Genomic DNA, 13,764 nt, shown 5'->3' on the forward strand with positions numbered 1-13,764 from the left:
TTACCTATTGGAACAACCTGCTTTTGTAGAACCCAGTAATTCCAATGACAATGACCTGATTCCCCTCTGAGGGGATAGCAGGCTAGGGTGGACAGCATCTGTGCACAATCCTACACCAGTGCAATTTCTCCAACCATTCCGATCAGTCAGAATTCCCAGAACTGTTGCAGTTAAACAAAAAATGGGTGCATAGGCAGATAATACTTTGCGGTGAACTGATCAGCACAGGTATAATTCCTTACTAACGTTTTGAACGACTTATCGCGATACTCTCTCATTTTCATAGCTCCTTATCACAGGGAGATGTCTATTTTGCTAGGGGCACTGTCTACATAAAGCTGTCAGGTTTTTTTTGTAGAGAAGAGGCATTGACATCAGCGCCTGGGAGGGACACTGTTGACGTTAAGGAGGGATGGGGCCGCTTTAAGAAGTGTCTTTTGAGGGTGTTGCTCCGGGTTAAAGCGACGTCAAAGGAGAATGTGTTGCATTTGACACTGTGTGAGCGAGTTACACAGAGAAATCCCGAGCTAAGGGGTGGTTCTCTAATGTGTCAGCTCTTATGGAAGGTCTAGAAAGTGCCTAACAAACTGCTGCCTTTAGCACTCTCTACTGAATCTTTACCAGCGCCACCACAGCAGCTCGACTCCAACAGGACAAAGGTAATGCTTAAAAATCGGTCTCCCCTCTCACTACGTGGACTTGTCGATTGACCTCAGTTAAATTTTGTTTTCAAATATTTAATGCCTGCTCCCTCTCAGAGTAGAGTTATAGTTATTTTAACCGGGATCGTATACCTGTCAATAGTTGGTGACCTGTGTAATAACTCATGCGTTTTTGGTAAATTCGTGAGCTTTAACTGCGATATTTCAGAAAGCAGGGTAATGAAGTTTGTTGTTTATTATCATTGCTGTTCGGTCTCATGTTGCATCTCCCAGTTGATTTTTTTTTTCACAGACCCGGGGTCTCTGGGGTGCCTTCATACCCTGGCCTCTGGGTTTATGTGCTCACATTAAAATCAAAACCTGTTTTGTCCCAGCCTTGATCAGCTCCAAGCTGGTCAGTTAAGCTTGCCAGCCAAGCCCTGTGTTGCTGCGAATTAGACACTTATGATAATTGAAAAAATGTGATGTGTGGAAAGCTGTAGTTAATGACTTTTATTCAGATGCATTTTGTTGCTGTCTAAACTCTCCCTCACATTGATGATATTTGGCAATAGAAATTTGCTTTAATCGCCTTGATGGGCAAAAAAAGTTACAGAAGTAATACGACTCCCACATTAAATCCCTTCAAAAAAAAAAATCCAAATGAATTGACCGTGCGGTGTGTCAATGCAGGCTGGTGCTCAGTGTAAAGCTAGGACCTGGAAGAACCCTTCAATGCGTCTGTATAGGGTACAGCACTGGAGATTGATGTGTTAATTCCGTGTTTGGTTTACATTGACCCTAATGGATTCTTGCTGAGTATAATCAGGAAGCGCGTGATCAGTAAATAAACAGGGATTGAAGGACTTGGACACATAAAATGCCAGGAATCTAAGTAAATCCGGCTCGATGGTGAGTGACACAGACAGGGGAATAAAAAAATGCCGCAGCTACTCGGGGCAGTCAAATGAGGAATCTCGTTTGTTCTGATCTGTTAAATGTTGGTCAATGTATTGATCCGCCTTTTTAAAAATCTAGGGACCTGCATTCTCCTTTACCATAGGAAACCCCAAACTGGTAAAGTGCACAGCCTTCTCCCTGTGGCGACACTAAAATAATGGCCGTTGCATCGACAGGTTATATTGGAAACGCCACTCTCAAAGACTGAGGGAAGTTTCCATGTAAAATGTTTTAAATTCATTCTTTCTTTTACTAACAAGACGAGTTTTCAGGAATAAGCTATCTGTTTCAGTGTGAGTTTTTTTAATGTGGAAAAGGCAGCATTTAAACTAACCAGATGTTAACTTTTTTGTTTTTTTTAATTAGCCCAAAGCATACCGTGTCCGATTGGCTTTGAAGACGGTGCAAAGTGGCGACACCCTCCAGGTCTACAAAACAAGGATACTGGCCATTAACACTCAGTGTTCTTTTATATAAAGGCGAGGTGAAGATATTTGGTTGGCAATGGGGAATCAGCTGTCTGAGCTGACACCTAACGGAACCTTCTTGCCTCCCTTCCAGTCCCTGCATGTTGTGGTGATTGGCTTGGATTCAGCTGGAAAGACCACTTTGTTGTATCGACTGAAGTTAAGGGAGTTTGTCAACACCATTCCTACAAAAGGCTTCAACACTGAAAAAATCAAAGTACTGGTTGGGAACTCCAGGGCCATCACTTTCCAGGTCTGGGATGTTGGTGGCCAGGAGAAACTGAGGCCTCTGTGGAAATCCTACACCAGACGTACCGATGGTATTGTCTTTGTGATTGACTCGTCTGAGACGGAGAGGATGGAGGAGGCCAAGGCTGAACTTCATAAAATTTCCAAGAGCTCAGAAAATCAAGGAGTGCCAGTATTAATCTTTGCCAACAAGCAAGATCTGGTGGGGGCGCTCTCTGTATCTGAGGTGGAGAAATCCCTAAGCTTGAATGAGCTGGGTGCATCCACTCTGCACCACATTCAGAGTTCCAGTGCAGTGAACGGGCAGGGCCTGCAACAAGGTCTGGAGAGGTTGTACGAAATGATTATTAAACGGAAGAAGATGATCAGGCATCAGAAGAGAAAGAGATGAACTGTGGACCTTATTCCATAATCAGCTGAGATGGATTTGAATAGCTCATCAATGGAGTCTCCTAAAAGGAGTAACTAAATGGTCAGAGGCACACAACTTGACCAAAAATATAAGTTCCAAGTTTTTTTGGGCTGATCCAAATTTGACTTTTTTCCTCCAGACGCATTGTAGCATATACAACAGCAATGACCAACACCAACCTAACTGTTTATTTAAATAATAGGATCAAAATAAAACGGGGACAAGTAGGTCACTTGTGGATGTTTGGTGAGGAGTTGAACTGATTACAAGCCAGCCCCAACCAGAGACCGACTGATGTTTTACCGGAAATATGAAAACTGTTTGGAGATTAATGCTTACAATTATGATGCTAAGCCTTCTGGAGAGTATACATTCTGATTTTGCATTTACGAATAAATTTCTGTAATGATTTGGTTGTACCCAGATAGCCCCTTAATATGTAAATTGATGGATGATTGCTGAAAATTGCCTGGAAAGTTAGATTAAGTGATAGAGAACTGAAATATCCTTCTTCTCTCTCACTCTCTTTCTTGCTTCTCTCTCTTTCAAAATTCTTAGTTTCTTAACTCCAGAAGACTGGAACATGGTGAATTGTTCTTGCAATTCACTGATATTGTTCTGACGCCACTGTATAAAGTGTTTAAAACATGTGTAGCTTTTTGTAGATGGATGATGTGCAAGTCAAGGACATGATTGTCCGAAGTTACAAAAGATGTTTAGTTCTGCAAGTGTTTGCAAAAATAACAAATGGACTGAGGGAAGCACTTTGTACTTTTTGTTTCGGTCTGAAAGTATCATTCAGCTACACGCCCCAGTAAATGGGAGTACCGAAAGCAGTATTTCAGAGTATTGGAGTGCAGTAATGCTTCTACATTCTGTGATGTGAAGCAGTTTCAGCCTGACCCCCAAATCTAATAAATCCCAATGATGTGAGGTCTCTCCTAGAAGGTGTCTTCACGTCTTCTTGAAGTTAGCTTTAGCAGCAATGAAACTGTTGCTCAGTCTGAAGCTACATTTTCAACTTGCCAAGGCAGAGAGAAATGTTCTTGAGGTTGAGATTGTGAATGAGAGCTGCCTTCACACTCTCTCTTACCAGAGTTCTACATGTGTCCAAATATGTGCAACAAATTCTTTGTGGCTTTCCTTACTGTAATCTGGTTGGCAGCTAGCAGTAAGACTAGTTTAGTGATGGGTCTGTTACTTGATAACTAGCATGAAACCAATAGCTGCAGTCGAACTGTAGCCTTTGATATGAAGCACACATGAGCCAATGTGCTTTAATGCAAAAGAAGATTCCAATGTCACATATTTCATTTGAATTATCAATGTTAAAAGAGTTTCACTCAGGCTTTCATACTGAAAAATTGGACCTTGTGGAAATATTTAAGCTGTGAAATGAAACAGTGATTTGTACATATCTTTTTTGTACTTTGATAGTTTTTTTTTAATAAAGAGTTGTCTTTGGTGTTAAAATGCAATGCTAAAACATGTTGTTTTTCCTTAATTCTTAATTTACTTCTATTTCAAAACTGTTCCCTAGTGTGTTTTTCTTTCAACCATCTTTAGGTCATACTTGTACCTCAATTCAGAAAGTAAAAAGGATGAGCTGAAAAGTAGCAACTTGCATTAGTGAATATTTTCAGCAACAATTTTGAGAGCATGTGCTGGGCGCGTATAAATTCTCTTTTTACTTGCATGTAGCTAAAATATTAAATGAGATCTAATTTATGAAGTCAGCGTAACAGGCACTTGTTACATTAGGGGTCTTAAGGCAAGCAATTACTCTGAATAAAGCTAGGGGTGTAATTTGCTGCTGCTGCTGCTATTCTGAAGTAATTGCTAGCCAAATGGGCTTCCATTTGAAACTAACCCAGTCTACTATCAGTAAAATAATGGACAAAAACAAAATAATCACTTTAATTTTAAAAAAAGCATGGTTTTAGATGGACATTTTTTTAATGACAAATCTTGCTTGTTTCAAGGTAAATGAATGGTGAAATATCTGTTTTTGGGCATTTATAATTTGAACTTTTGGCAGCATCCGTTTAATTGCAGTAAAAAAACATCAGTGGTTGGAAACAAAACAATTTTTTTTCCCCTTTTTTTCAGACAACTAATTTAACATCAAACACTACCAAGCCAGGGAAAGAGAGATGAATGCCACTGTAAGCTCTTCCTTTATTTTCCGTCCTGTGGACAAGGACCTTCTACTGAACCACTGTACATTTTATTTTCCCAATTCCTACATTTAATAAGCTTGTTTGAATGACGTAGAGTGAGTTAGGGACCATTTTGTATTGTGGAGGAGGCGATGGCCTAGTGGTATTATCGTTAGACTATTAATCCAGAGAGAGTCCTGCTCTGGTGGAATTTGGACTCCATTTAAAAATATGGAATTAATAGTCTAATGATGGCCATCAAACTTGTCAGGAAAAACCCATCTGATTCACTAATGTCCTTTTTAAGGAAGGAGTCACCTATCTGTGACTCCAGTCCCAAAGCAATGTGGTTGACTCTGGGCAATTCGAGATGGCCAATAAAGACTGGCCTAGCCAGTGATGCCCACACCCGATGAATACATACTTAAAAAGATACAAACATGTCCAGTACGAGCTGAATGTAGCTTGCTCACACTGATTTCGCAAATATTTTTATAGCCAGCAGATAGAGGATCTTTTTGTCCCACAATCTAGTCTGAATTTGAAGTTCAATCCGGCCTCTTGCACACTCTAACCCTCTGACATGAACGATATAAGTAAAATTTTTAAAAACTGTTTAAAAATAAAGTGTATTTTTGGGAGTTGTAACATTGAGTACTGAATGGAGATCCACCAGGATCAATGCTTTAATCTATAGCGGTTCTAATCCTCATGAAAGATCTGTTTACCAAAACCAAGTGGAAGATGCTCCAGTATTCTGCCATTGCAAAGCACAACAGTCAGGACAGTGATGCAACAAAATAAATTATTTTTGCAATTGAACAGGCGTGCAATTTAAATGCAAATCATTTACACAAGGTCACAAAATGTGAGCTATGAAAATAATGAAATTGACTCAACACATAGCGACTTAAAGAAGAATCTGGCTAAGTACAACACACAGTACCCTCATATACGGCCAGAATAATTATGTATGGCAGACGGAACTCTGCAGTTTATTAGACCAACCTTAAAAATCTGTGTTCGGTCCTATCACAACTTTCAAAAATGTTTGCATTGGAAAGCAACAGAGAATCTCATCTTGAATATGAAAGGAATAAAAACAGGTAAGAAAATGTTAAGTGAGTAAAGAATGCAGTTATAAATGGACGTTGTCAAAGGATATAGTGATGTACGATGGCTTTAAAGAGGTGTATTTTGTACTTTTAATGAAGTGACGTTGATGCAGAGGTCCGGAGTGGTCTGCTTCAAGCCAATAAAGTAAACAGCTTGTGAGGCTGGTGGGTTTCTTTTAAAGTTGGAAAAATAGAAGCAGCCTGAATGGGTGGGGTCAAGCTCCCACAGAACCAAGATTTTAGTTTTAGCTTTCAGTAGCTGCTGCTGTGGTCTTGAGACTAGATGTAGAATCTCTTATTCTTCTCTCTTTTCCAGCTAAAAGTTGGGGTTCTCTTCCTGCTGCTAGAATTGTATGTGAGATAATCTATTTGATTGAAGTTGTCTTTGCTAAGGGTGTGTTTATGCGATGTTACTATATTGGAACAGTTAATTAGTAGTTAATATATATTATTTTGTTTAGCATTTTGATAATTACAGTTAAGCCAATTCTTTTTTATGTTGTATATATTTTAATTGCAGTGTATGAATAAAATGTGTTTTGCTTCAAGCCTGGTGGTTTGGCCAATCAAGTTGAATCCAGAACACAACACCTTATGCCTACCTTTAAAATAAGAAAAAGTTGGGGTCTTGCCTGTCTAGAGGGGGATTGGTCTGATCCATAACACTATAATATAAAACATTTAAATGGTACCAATCGGATAAACCTAGATTCTTATTTCAGAGTATGGTAAAAGGTAAGACTAGGGAACATATAAAGTGTTTCCACACCAATATAAGCCAGAACAGATATCAGAAAATGCATTCTTTGTAGTCAAAGAATGCTAAATATTTGGAATAATTTGGAAGGTAGGTTACTGTGAAAATTAGTTGACCATTGTTCAAAGTGTTGTGAAAATTTGGAGAGAAGAGAGTGCTAAGAAGAAGACAGTGATAACAAGACAGATAAGGCTTGTTTTGCCAATGCTTTCTCTTGTTCCTGACTTATCTAATAAAATAGGGTATATTTTAATGTTCCATTTCTGGGCAGAAATGTACGCTGTGTACAATAATGATAACACAGTTTTGCAGTAAAAAGCTTGTGATCCACCTTACCAGATGCAGACTAGGTGAAGATGAAAGTCTCCCCTTATGTCTCTGTTCTTACACATTGCCCTCGTCTCCTCCTGGTCTCTGTGCTTGCATTTATTTTGTGGCTCAGTCAGTGTTTGCCTTGTGGTTCTATTACATGCTGCATCTTGCCCATGTCTCTGTGCGTGCGCACGTCTCTTCATATCTCTGTTCTCTCTTTCCCCTGACTACTGTGAATGATGCTCAACTCAATTTATGTCAGAGACCTGCAGGGCAATGGGGAAGCTGACTGCTTTTTACCCTTCTTTAGGCAAATCAGCTAGCATCCATGCAGCATCTCTCACCTCTCCCAGATGGTATGCCCAAAAACTGAGATCTCACTGCATGAAATCATAGATTTGAGCCAATGTGCTTTGGCAAGTCACCACAGTTCAAAGCTATTAATTATGAGTTCAGAGAGATGAGAAAGCAACAAGCAATTTTACTGATAAAATCTCACATTGTATTGTAAATCTGCTTTCATTTTTATTGCAACACCTGTCTTTCTGTTATATAAAATAATTGGGCAGGATGCAATTCCTGGAAAAACAAGAGTGTTACTTCCAACCTAAGATTTTTTTGTCATCAGCTTTTCTCGGCTAAGAATAGTGCCAATAATTATCATTGAAATCAACATCAAATGATGCTGTCTTCAATTGTTTTGCTGTTCTCCTCAGACCAGATGTATCTGGTTGCTGGAAGTAGTCCAACTGTGTTTTTTAATTATACTGTATTTTGTGTCAGGGTGTAACATGAGAACAATTTTTAGGACTTAATTGGATCGCAGTAGTTTTTTTTTCAACATACTTTGGAACATGCAGTTTTATAAAAAGATTTACTGCTTCAATTCCGTCCTCAATTTCTCCTCCTCCTCCCTGAAACTATTGACTTCACCATAATTTGTAGTTACCAATCACCATTTTGTACTAAGCTCAAATGACCCTTATACATGTTTGACTAATGATGATTGTTTGCGGATTATCCAAGTGTGTAGTTTCACTGCTATGTTTAATCCTGTTTTTACATGGCATTTCCAACAGTGCAATTCCTGTGGGAATCACCATGCAGTGGTCAGGACTAGGACAACCTGCAGATACTTCTTTCCCCATCTCAGTGGCATCAAAGTCAACTGTAGTAACCCGATCATTGACCTGACTAAGCTTAGCTCATTTGATACAGATCTGAGAGTGTCCTGCATTGTGCACAGTCCACAACTTTACTTTGAAAGTTTGCATCAACATTGAAAACATCTTTTAACTCGTAAAGCTTAGAAAATAAAAACACACATTTTGTAATCACCTTTCATACCCTCATGAAAATCCAAAAGACTTTGTCACTAACAAGTGTAGTTGAGCCAATTTTCACAGTGAGGACAGCAGCCAACAGGATCACACAGACAACAAATAAGATGAGCAACCAATTAATTTGTTTGGATTGATTGTAAATGTTGCCCTCTAAGACGTTTTGTGGGATCTGCTGCACCCACCTGGAAAAGCAGATAGTGCCTCAATCTCATGTGAATGGTTGCAGCTCAGACAATGGAGGACTCCCTTAGCACTGGAGACACCACAGCTGAGTCTGTCATATTCCAAAAGTTAATTATCCATAAGGGATATCACTGCACAGTAGGGTGTTGGCCTAGATAATTTCCTCAAGGCCAGCATTTGGCTTTGTCCCTCACAGATAATACTGATGCCAACTGAGCTAAGGTGACAATCAGTACAGTGCGAGACAGTATACCGCATAGTCTATAACACTCTGGGGAAGTATGCCAAGAGTTCATTATAATAGTAATAGAGATGTCAGCAGCTGTAGTGTAACTGGTTCCCTAGTTGGACAAAGAAACGTTTTATGTTATGTAGGGAAGAAAAGAATTGTAATAAGTGAAGGAAATATAGACTGTTTATGTGAGTCCTGAAATGTTTGTGCATGCAACAGAAAATCAAATTCAGTTCAGTCTCCAAGGATCCCAGCATCATCACTATTCCTTTAAGGATTCACTGCTTTCACTTTCTCTATAGGGCTGAATAAATATAGTTTGATTAGTCTTCATGTTGGTATCAATGTTGAGAAATGGAATAACTTTCCATTTGCCTTGGACAATGTCAGCAGGAATGATTTCCAGAACGTGCACAGCACAGGGCAGGTGCAGAATCATGCATGCTTGAAGGACAATCTCAAAAGACTAACCTGCACTAACTCAGGGAGATAGTGTTTTTTTTTAGTTTCCCATGGGCATAGCGATAACACAACACATGGTAAGTGGTACTATTACAATTCATTACATTTCTGCAGGATTTTTTTTTTCTCTCTTCCTAATTGTTACACTTTTTAATGTGACTCTTTTCCCTTCTCCTCCCCCGTAGTGTAGCAGGTAAATTTCAGTTTTGACGGGAGTTCCAAATGCATGGTAGCAGTTTGGCCTTCCCATTTTATATCCAGTCTGACTTAACTTTGGGAAAAATGGGAAAAATAATTGTTTATCGTACATTTCTTTCTTCCATCATAGTTGCCACTTCCCTCTGACAACTCCTTGTTGAGATACTGTTCCACAGAGGCCAGTTGGCATCTAAGTGCCCATTCTTCATTCGTGTGATAGTGCTGGCAGGATATGCAATCACAGACTATGGCAACACTCCCATGATCCCATCTTCATGCACATTGCGCAGTGGAAAGTAGGTGACAATCACAAGGAGAAATGGTGGCCAATTTTCCTTCCCTAGTTAAGTGGAGTTGGGGTCACTTGTGAAAGCCGTCTAACCCTCAGCTGAGTTTGGTGAACTCAGCACAGCAGAGAGCTTAGATCTGAGAGCTCCTTGGTCTGAACAGATCAGTTACCTCCCATCTTAACCAGCTCAGCTGTTAACAATGCCAATATTGTCACCAATTAGCTTTTTTTTTAAGTTGATCCATCCTACTTCTTGAATAAATGAAATAGAAACATTTACATCAGTTGAAACCACCTTTATCTCAAACATCTGATAATTACCTGAGCATATACCTGAACTATGACAGTTGTTATGATCCCAGACTAGACTGCCAAATGTATTTTATGGTTTGGCTAGGGATCAGTAACTTTTATGTTTGAAGCAGAAGACATGAGATCTAGAGGACCGATTAAGAGAATAAAGTCTCAGAATTCAAGATTTTGAGTAAACAATCATTAGAATAATATTAGAATATAATGTACAACACGTACAATGTTTCATCTGACACTCGGTATTAACTTTGGTAAATGACTGATCTAAAAGCCCCACAGTATATATCAAATAGCAAAGATAATCAAGGTAAATCCCATGGATTTCACAGCAGTTCCCCCAGATATTAATGACACATTGGTCACCAAGTCTCATTAAACATCTCAAGCAATTATAATTCTTCACTTTTCCCAATATGATCTTGAAATTCCATCTCAAGAACTGCTCCTTCATGGATTGCCACAACGATTACTCCAATTCTGGTTGACAGCCTCCTTCCTCGGTCTCTCTTCCCTGGAGTCTGAACACTGCATTCCAGATATAACTCCACCTCTTCGCTGACACCTAATCCCCATCAAACCAATCCCATCCCTGAGTTTCTCTCTCAGCTCTAATTGTGCTTAGTTACATCAAACAACTGTCAATGGGGAAGTTTTTCACCCCACGTCTCTCAGTTGTTGGTCACTTTACAGTCTTATTCCAAGTTCCTCTCAGCTTCCTCCAACAGATTGGACCTTCCCATTTCTTCAGCTCCCCAGGACTACTTCTGAGTCCTCACTCCAACTCTCCTAATTCCTCATCCTAAGTTCTAACAGTACAGAAACATTCAATTGTTCTTCACTTCTCACTGAGTCCCTGATACAGAATTAGTTCCCTTCCTAGCAGTACAGCTGACTGCAGTGCTCCTAACATAGTGCCATCTTCTTGCATCCTCATTTACTGACTATAATCTTTGAATTGTCCGAAATAACCTCTTTTAAATCTTCAATAAATCCCAAACTTATTGCTAGGCAGATTTGAATGTTGTTTTATAGTAACACTTCGAATGGTCTGTTCTATAAGTATTATCAGCTTGCTGAGTAAAAATAAGGATACATATAGAGAGTTTCATCACACATTACTTAATGGTCCACAATGCGTCTTGCTTTTGCCTTCTGTCAGCCCAGCTGTGGTTTAATAGATACCATTCTTGCTGCTAAATCATTAGGCAATGGGTTGAACTCTCAATCCCAGGATTTGAGTGCAAAAATCAAAGCTCAGTCCAGTGTAGGAGCGCTGCACTGTTGGAAGTGTCAGCTTTTCGGTGAAATGTTCACTCTTGATTCCCTCTGGATAAGTGTAATGCTTGAATTAGAATTAGAATCCCTAGAGAGTGGAAACAGGCCCTTCAGCCCAACAAGTCCACACCGACCCTCCAATGAGTAACCCACCCAGGCCTATCCCCTATACTTATCCCTGACTGATGCCCCTAATCTATACATCCCTGAACACTATGGGCGATATAGCATGGCCAATTCACCTAACCTGCACATCTTTGGATTGTGGGAGGAAACCAGAGCACCTGGAGGAAACCCACGCAGACAGTCACCTGAGGCTGGAATCAAACCTGGGTTCCTGGTGCTGTAAGGCAGCAACGTTAACCAGTGAGCCACTGTGCTGCTCTTGGTTGAGTGTCAGAGATCTAATAGTATTATTTTACAGAGGTCTGGGGAAACCTAGGCCAAATCTATTTCTCAATCACCATCGCAAAAACAGATTATCTGATCATTATCACATTGCCACTGGTGTGAGCTAGCTGTGTGCAAATTGGCTGCTCTGTTTCCCACATTACAACACTGGCTATGCTTACAAAGTACTTAAATGGCAGTGAATGGCAGTCTGCTGATCATGGAAATGTTACATAAGTACAAGTCAGGAATAGAGGAAGTGGTCGAGTGAGATTAGATTAGATTAGATTAGATTAGATTACAGTGTGGAAACAGGCCCTTCGGCCCAACAAGTCCACACCGACCCGCCGAAGCGAAACCCACCCATACCTCTACATTTACCCCTTACCTAACACTACGGGCAATTTAGTATGGCCAATTCACCTGACCCTGCACATCTTTGGACTGTGGGAGGAAACCGGAGCACCCGGAGGAAACCCACGCAGACACGGGGAGAACGTGCAAACTCCACACAGTCAGTCGCCTGAGGCGGGAATTGAACCCGGGTCTCGGGCGCTGTGAGGCAGCAGTGCTAACCACTGTGCCACCGTGCCGCCCACAAACCAAATTTGAATTCCAACACTTGTGGGATTTGAACTTGGGTCTCAGGAATATTACCTGGATTAATAACCTAATGATAATACCACTGGACCAACCTTCCTCCTCTAAGTCATTTTGTTTTGCTCTTTTTAAGACCACGCGTATCCTTCATTTCAACAACCATCCTGCAAGATAGAAACTCCTTGCTGGTGACGTGCAGATATTCAGCAACAGTGAAGGCTAAATGTCACGTATGTCACAATGTTTAACAGTAGTTAAAATCTAACTGTTTGATAGTCCTATCCCAGCACCTGATTTTTGAAACAGTGCAAATTTATTGTTGTTTACCAAAAAAAAAGAGACAAATGCCAACTGGCAGCATTGGAATCTGTCATGCAAGATGTATAACTTCTTTAGGACTCAATGAGGTCACCTTGGCTTTGCATGAGTGATTGTGTGGGAAACAAAATGGCACATGACCCTGTAGCAACCCGGAACAGCAGTTACATCATACTGTGTAAAATAAATGAGTAGCTGGACGAGCAGCCACTGCATTGTCTATTTGACAGGTGTCAGCCCCTGGAGTCCATCTGGTTACATGAGAAACATAGTCAAATGACAGGTTTGACTGTACATCACCCCAGGGAATCATAATGGTAGCTTTACTGAGTTACTGCCCTCATAAATTTTCTTACTAAGTACTTCCCCTTAGGTACTTTGAATAAATTCTGCATTAACTCTTTAACATAGCAAGGTTTTTAAGGCGATGCTTTTTGTTTGGGTAGCAGCCAAATACAGACAATCTTCATACTGGGAGAGCTGCAAGACACTGTTTACAAATAGTCAGTTATAAAGGATAATGACTTTGCTATTCATTATTAATATCGATGCTTGAGTTTATATGACATGAGCTATATTTATTTGAGATAATTGATTCCTGGGAGGATTCCACATACTGAACAACAAAGAACCCACTGTTCAATGTCTGTACCTTTTCAAGTTGGAGACAACAGATGAAATCCTTTCATGTAGGTGCCAGAGAAAGACAGTGCAGAGAATAAACACATGGTAGGAGGCAGGCAGAAAGCTGTACAGGAGTAATTCAATCAAGTGGTGCTGATCACCTCAAGGTCTTTACACTGTGGTTTATTTTATCAGCAAAACAGGAGATTAAATTAGGTACTTGGTTCGCATGTAAATATTTGCTGTTTATTATAATACAGAGAGTATTCTGCCACAATATTATCCCCTCCCCCCTCCTCATGCTGTGACATTATCCCGTGGGGACCAGTTCCATGGTATCTCAAACAAAGTACTGAGGTTCCTACGTGAGCTGAGACAGTCAGTGTCAGTAGCTTTATGTGTACATTTGGGGTTGGCATTGCAAGCCTGATCCTGCCTACTTCAATAGCCACAATCTAGTGTGCAT

The 13,764-nt window shown here is 40.2% G+C and overlaps 1 protein-coding gene across 1 annotated transcript; it reads left to right on the forward strand.

The window, feature by feature from the left end:
* The first annotated feature begins 348 nt into the window (after positions 1–348).
* Positions 349–4,345, forward strand: arl4d (ARF like GTPase 4D). The gene is made up of 2 exons (XM_043675029.2): positions 349–659; positions 1,968–4,345. Exon 2 carries the CDS (start codon positions 2,106–2,108, stop codon positions 2,706–2,708), a length of 603 nt encoding a protein of 200 aa, XP_043530964.1. The 5' UTR covers positions 349–659; positions 1,968–2,105; the 3' UTR covers positions 2,709–4,345.
* The last annotated feature ends 9,419 nt before the right edge of the window (positions 4,346–13,764 follow it).

This window comes from Chiloscyllium plagiosum, unplaced genomic scaffold (genome assembly GCF_037043375.1).
Source record: "Chiloscyllium plagiosum isolate Xiang-an unplaced genomic scaffold, Cpla_swu_hap1 HiC_scaffold_32, whole genome shotgun sequence".
Classification (NCBI taxonomy): domain Eukaryota; kingdom Metazoa; phylum Chordata; class Chondrichthyes; order Orectolobiformes; family Hemiscylliidae; genus Chiloscyllium; species Chiloscyllium plagiosum.

Excerpts from the sequence above, each read along its gene's own strand:
- arl4d (XM_043675029.2), top strand. The coding sequence starts at position 2,106 with ATGGGGAATCAGCTGTCTGAGCTGACACCTAACGGAACCTTCTTGCCT.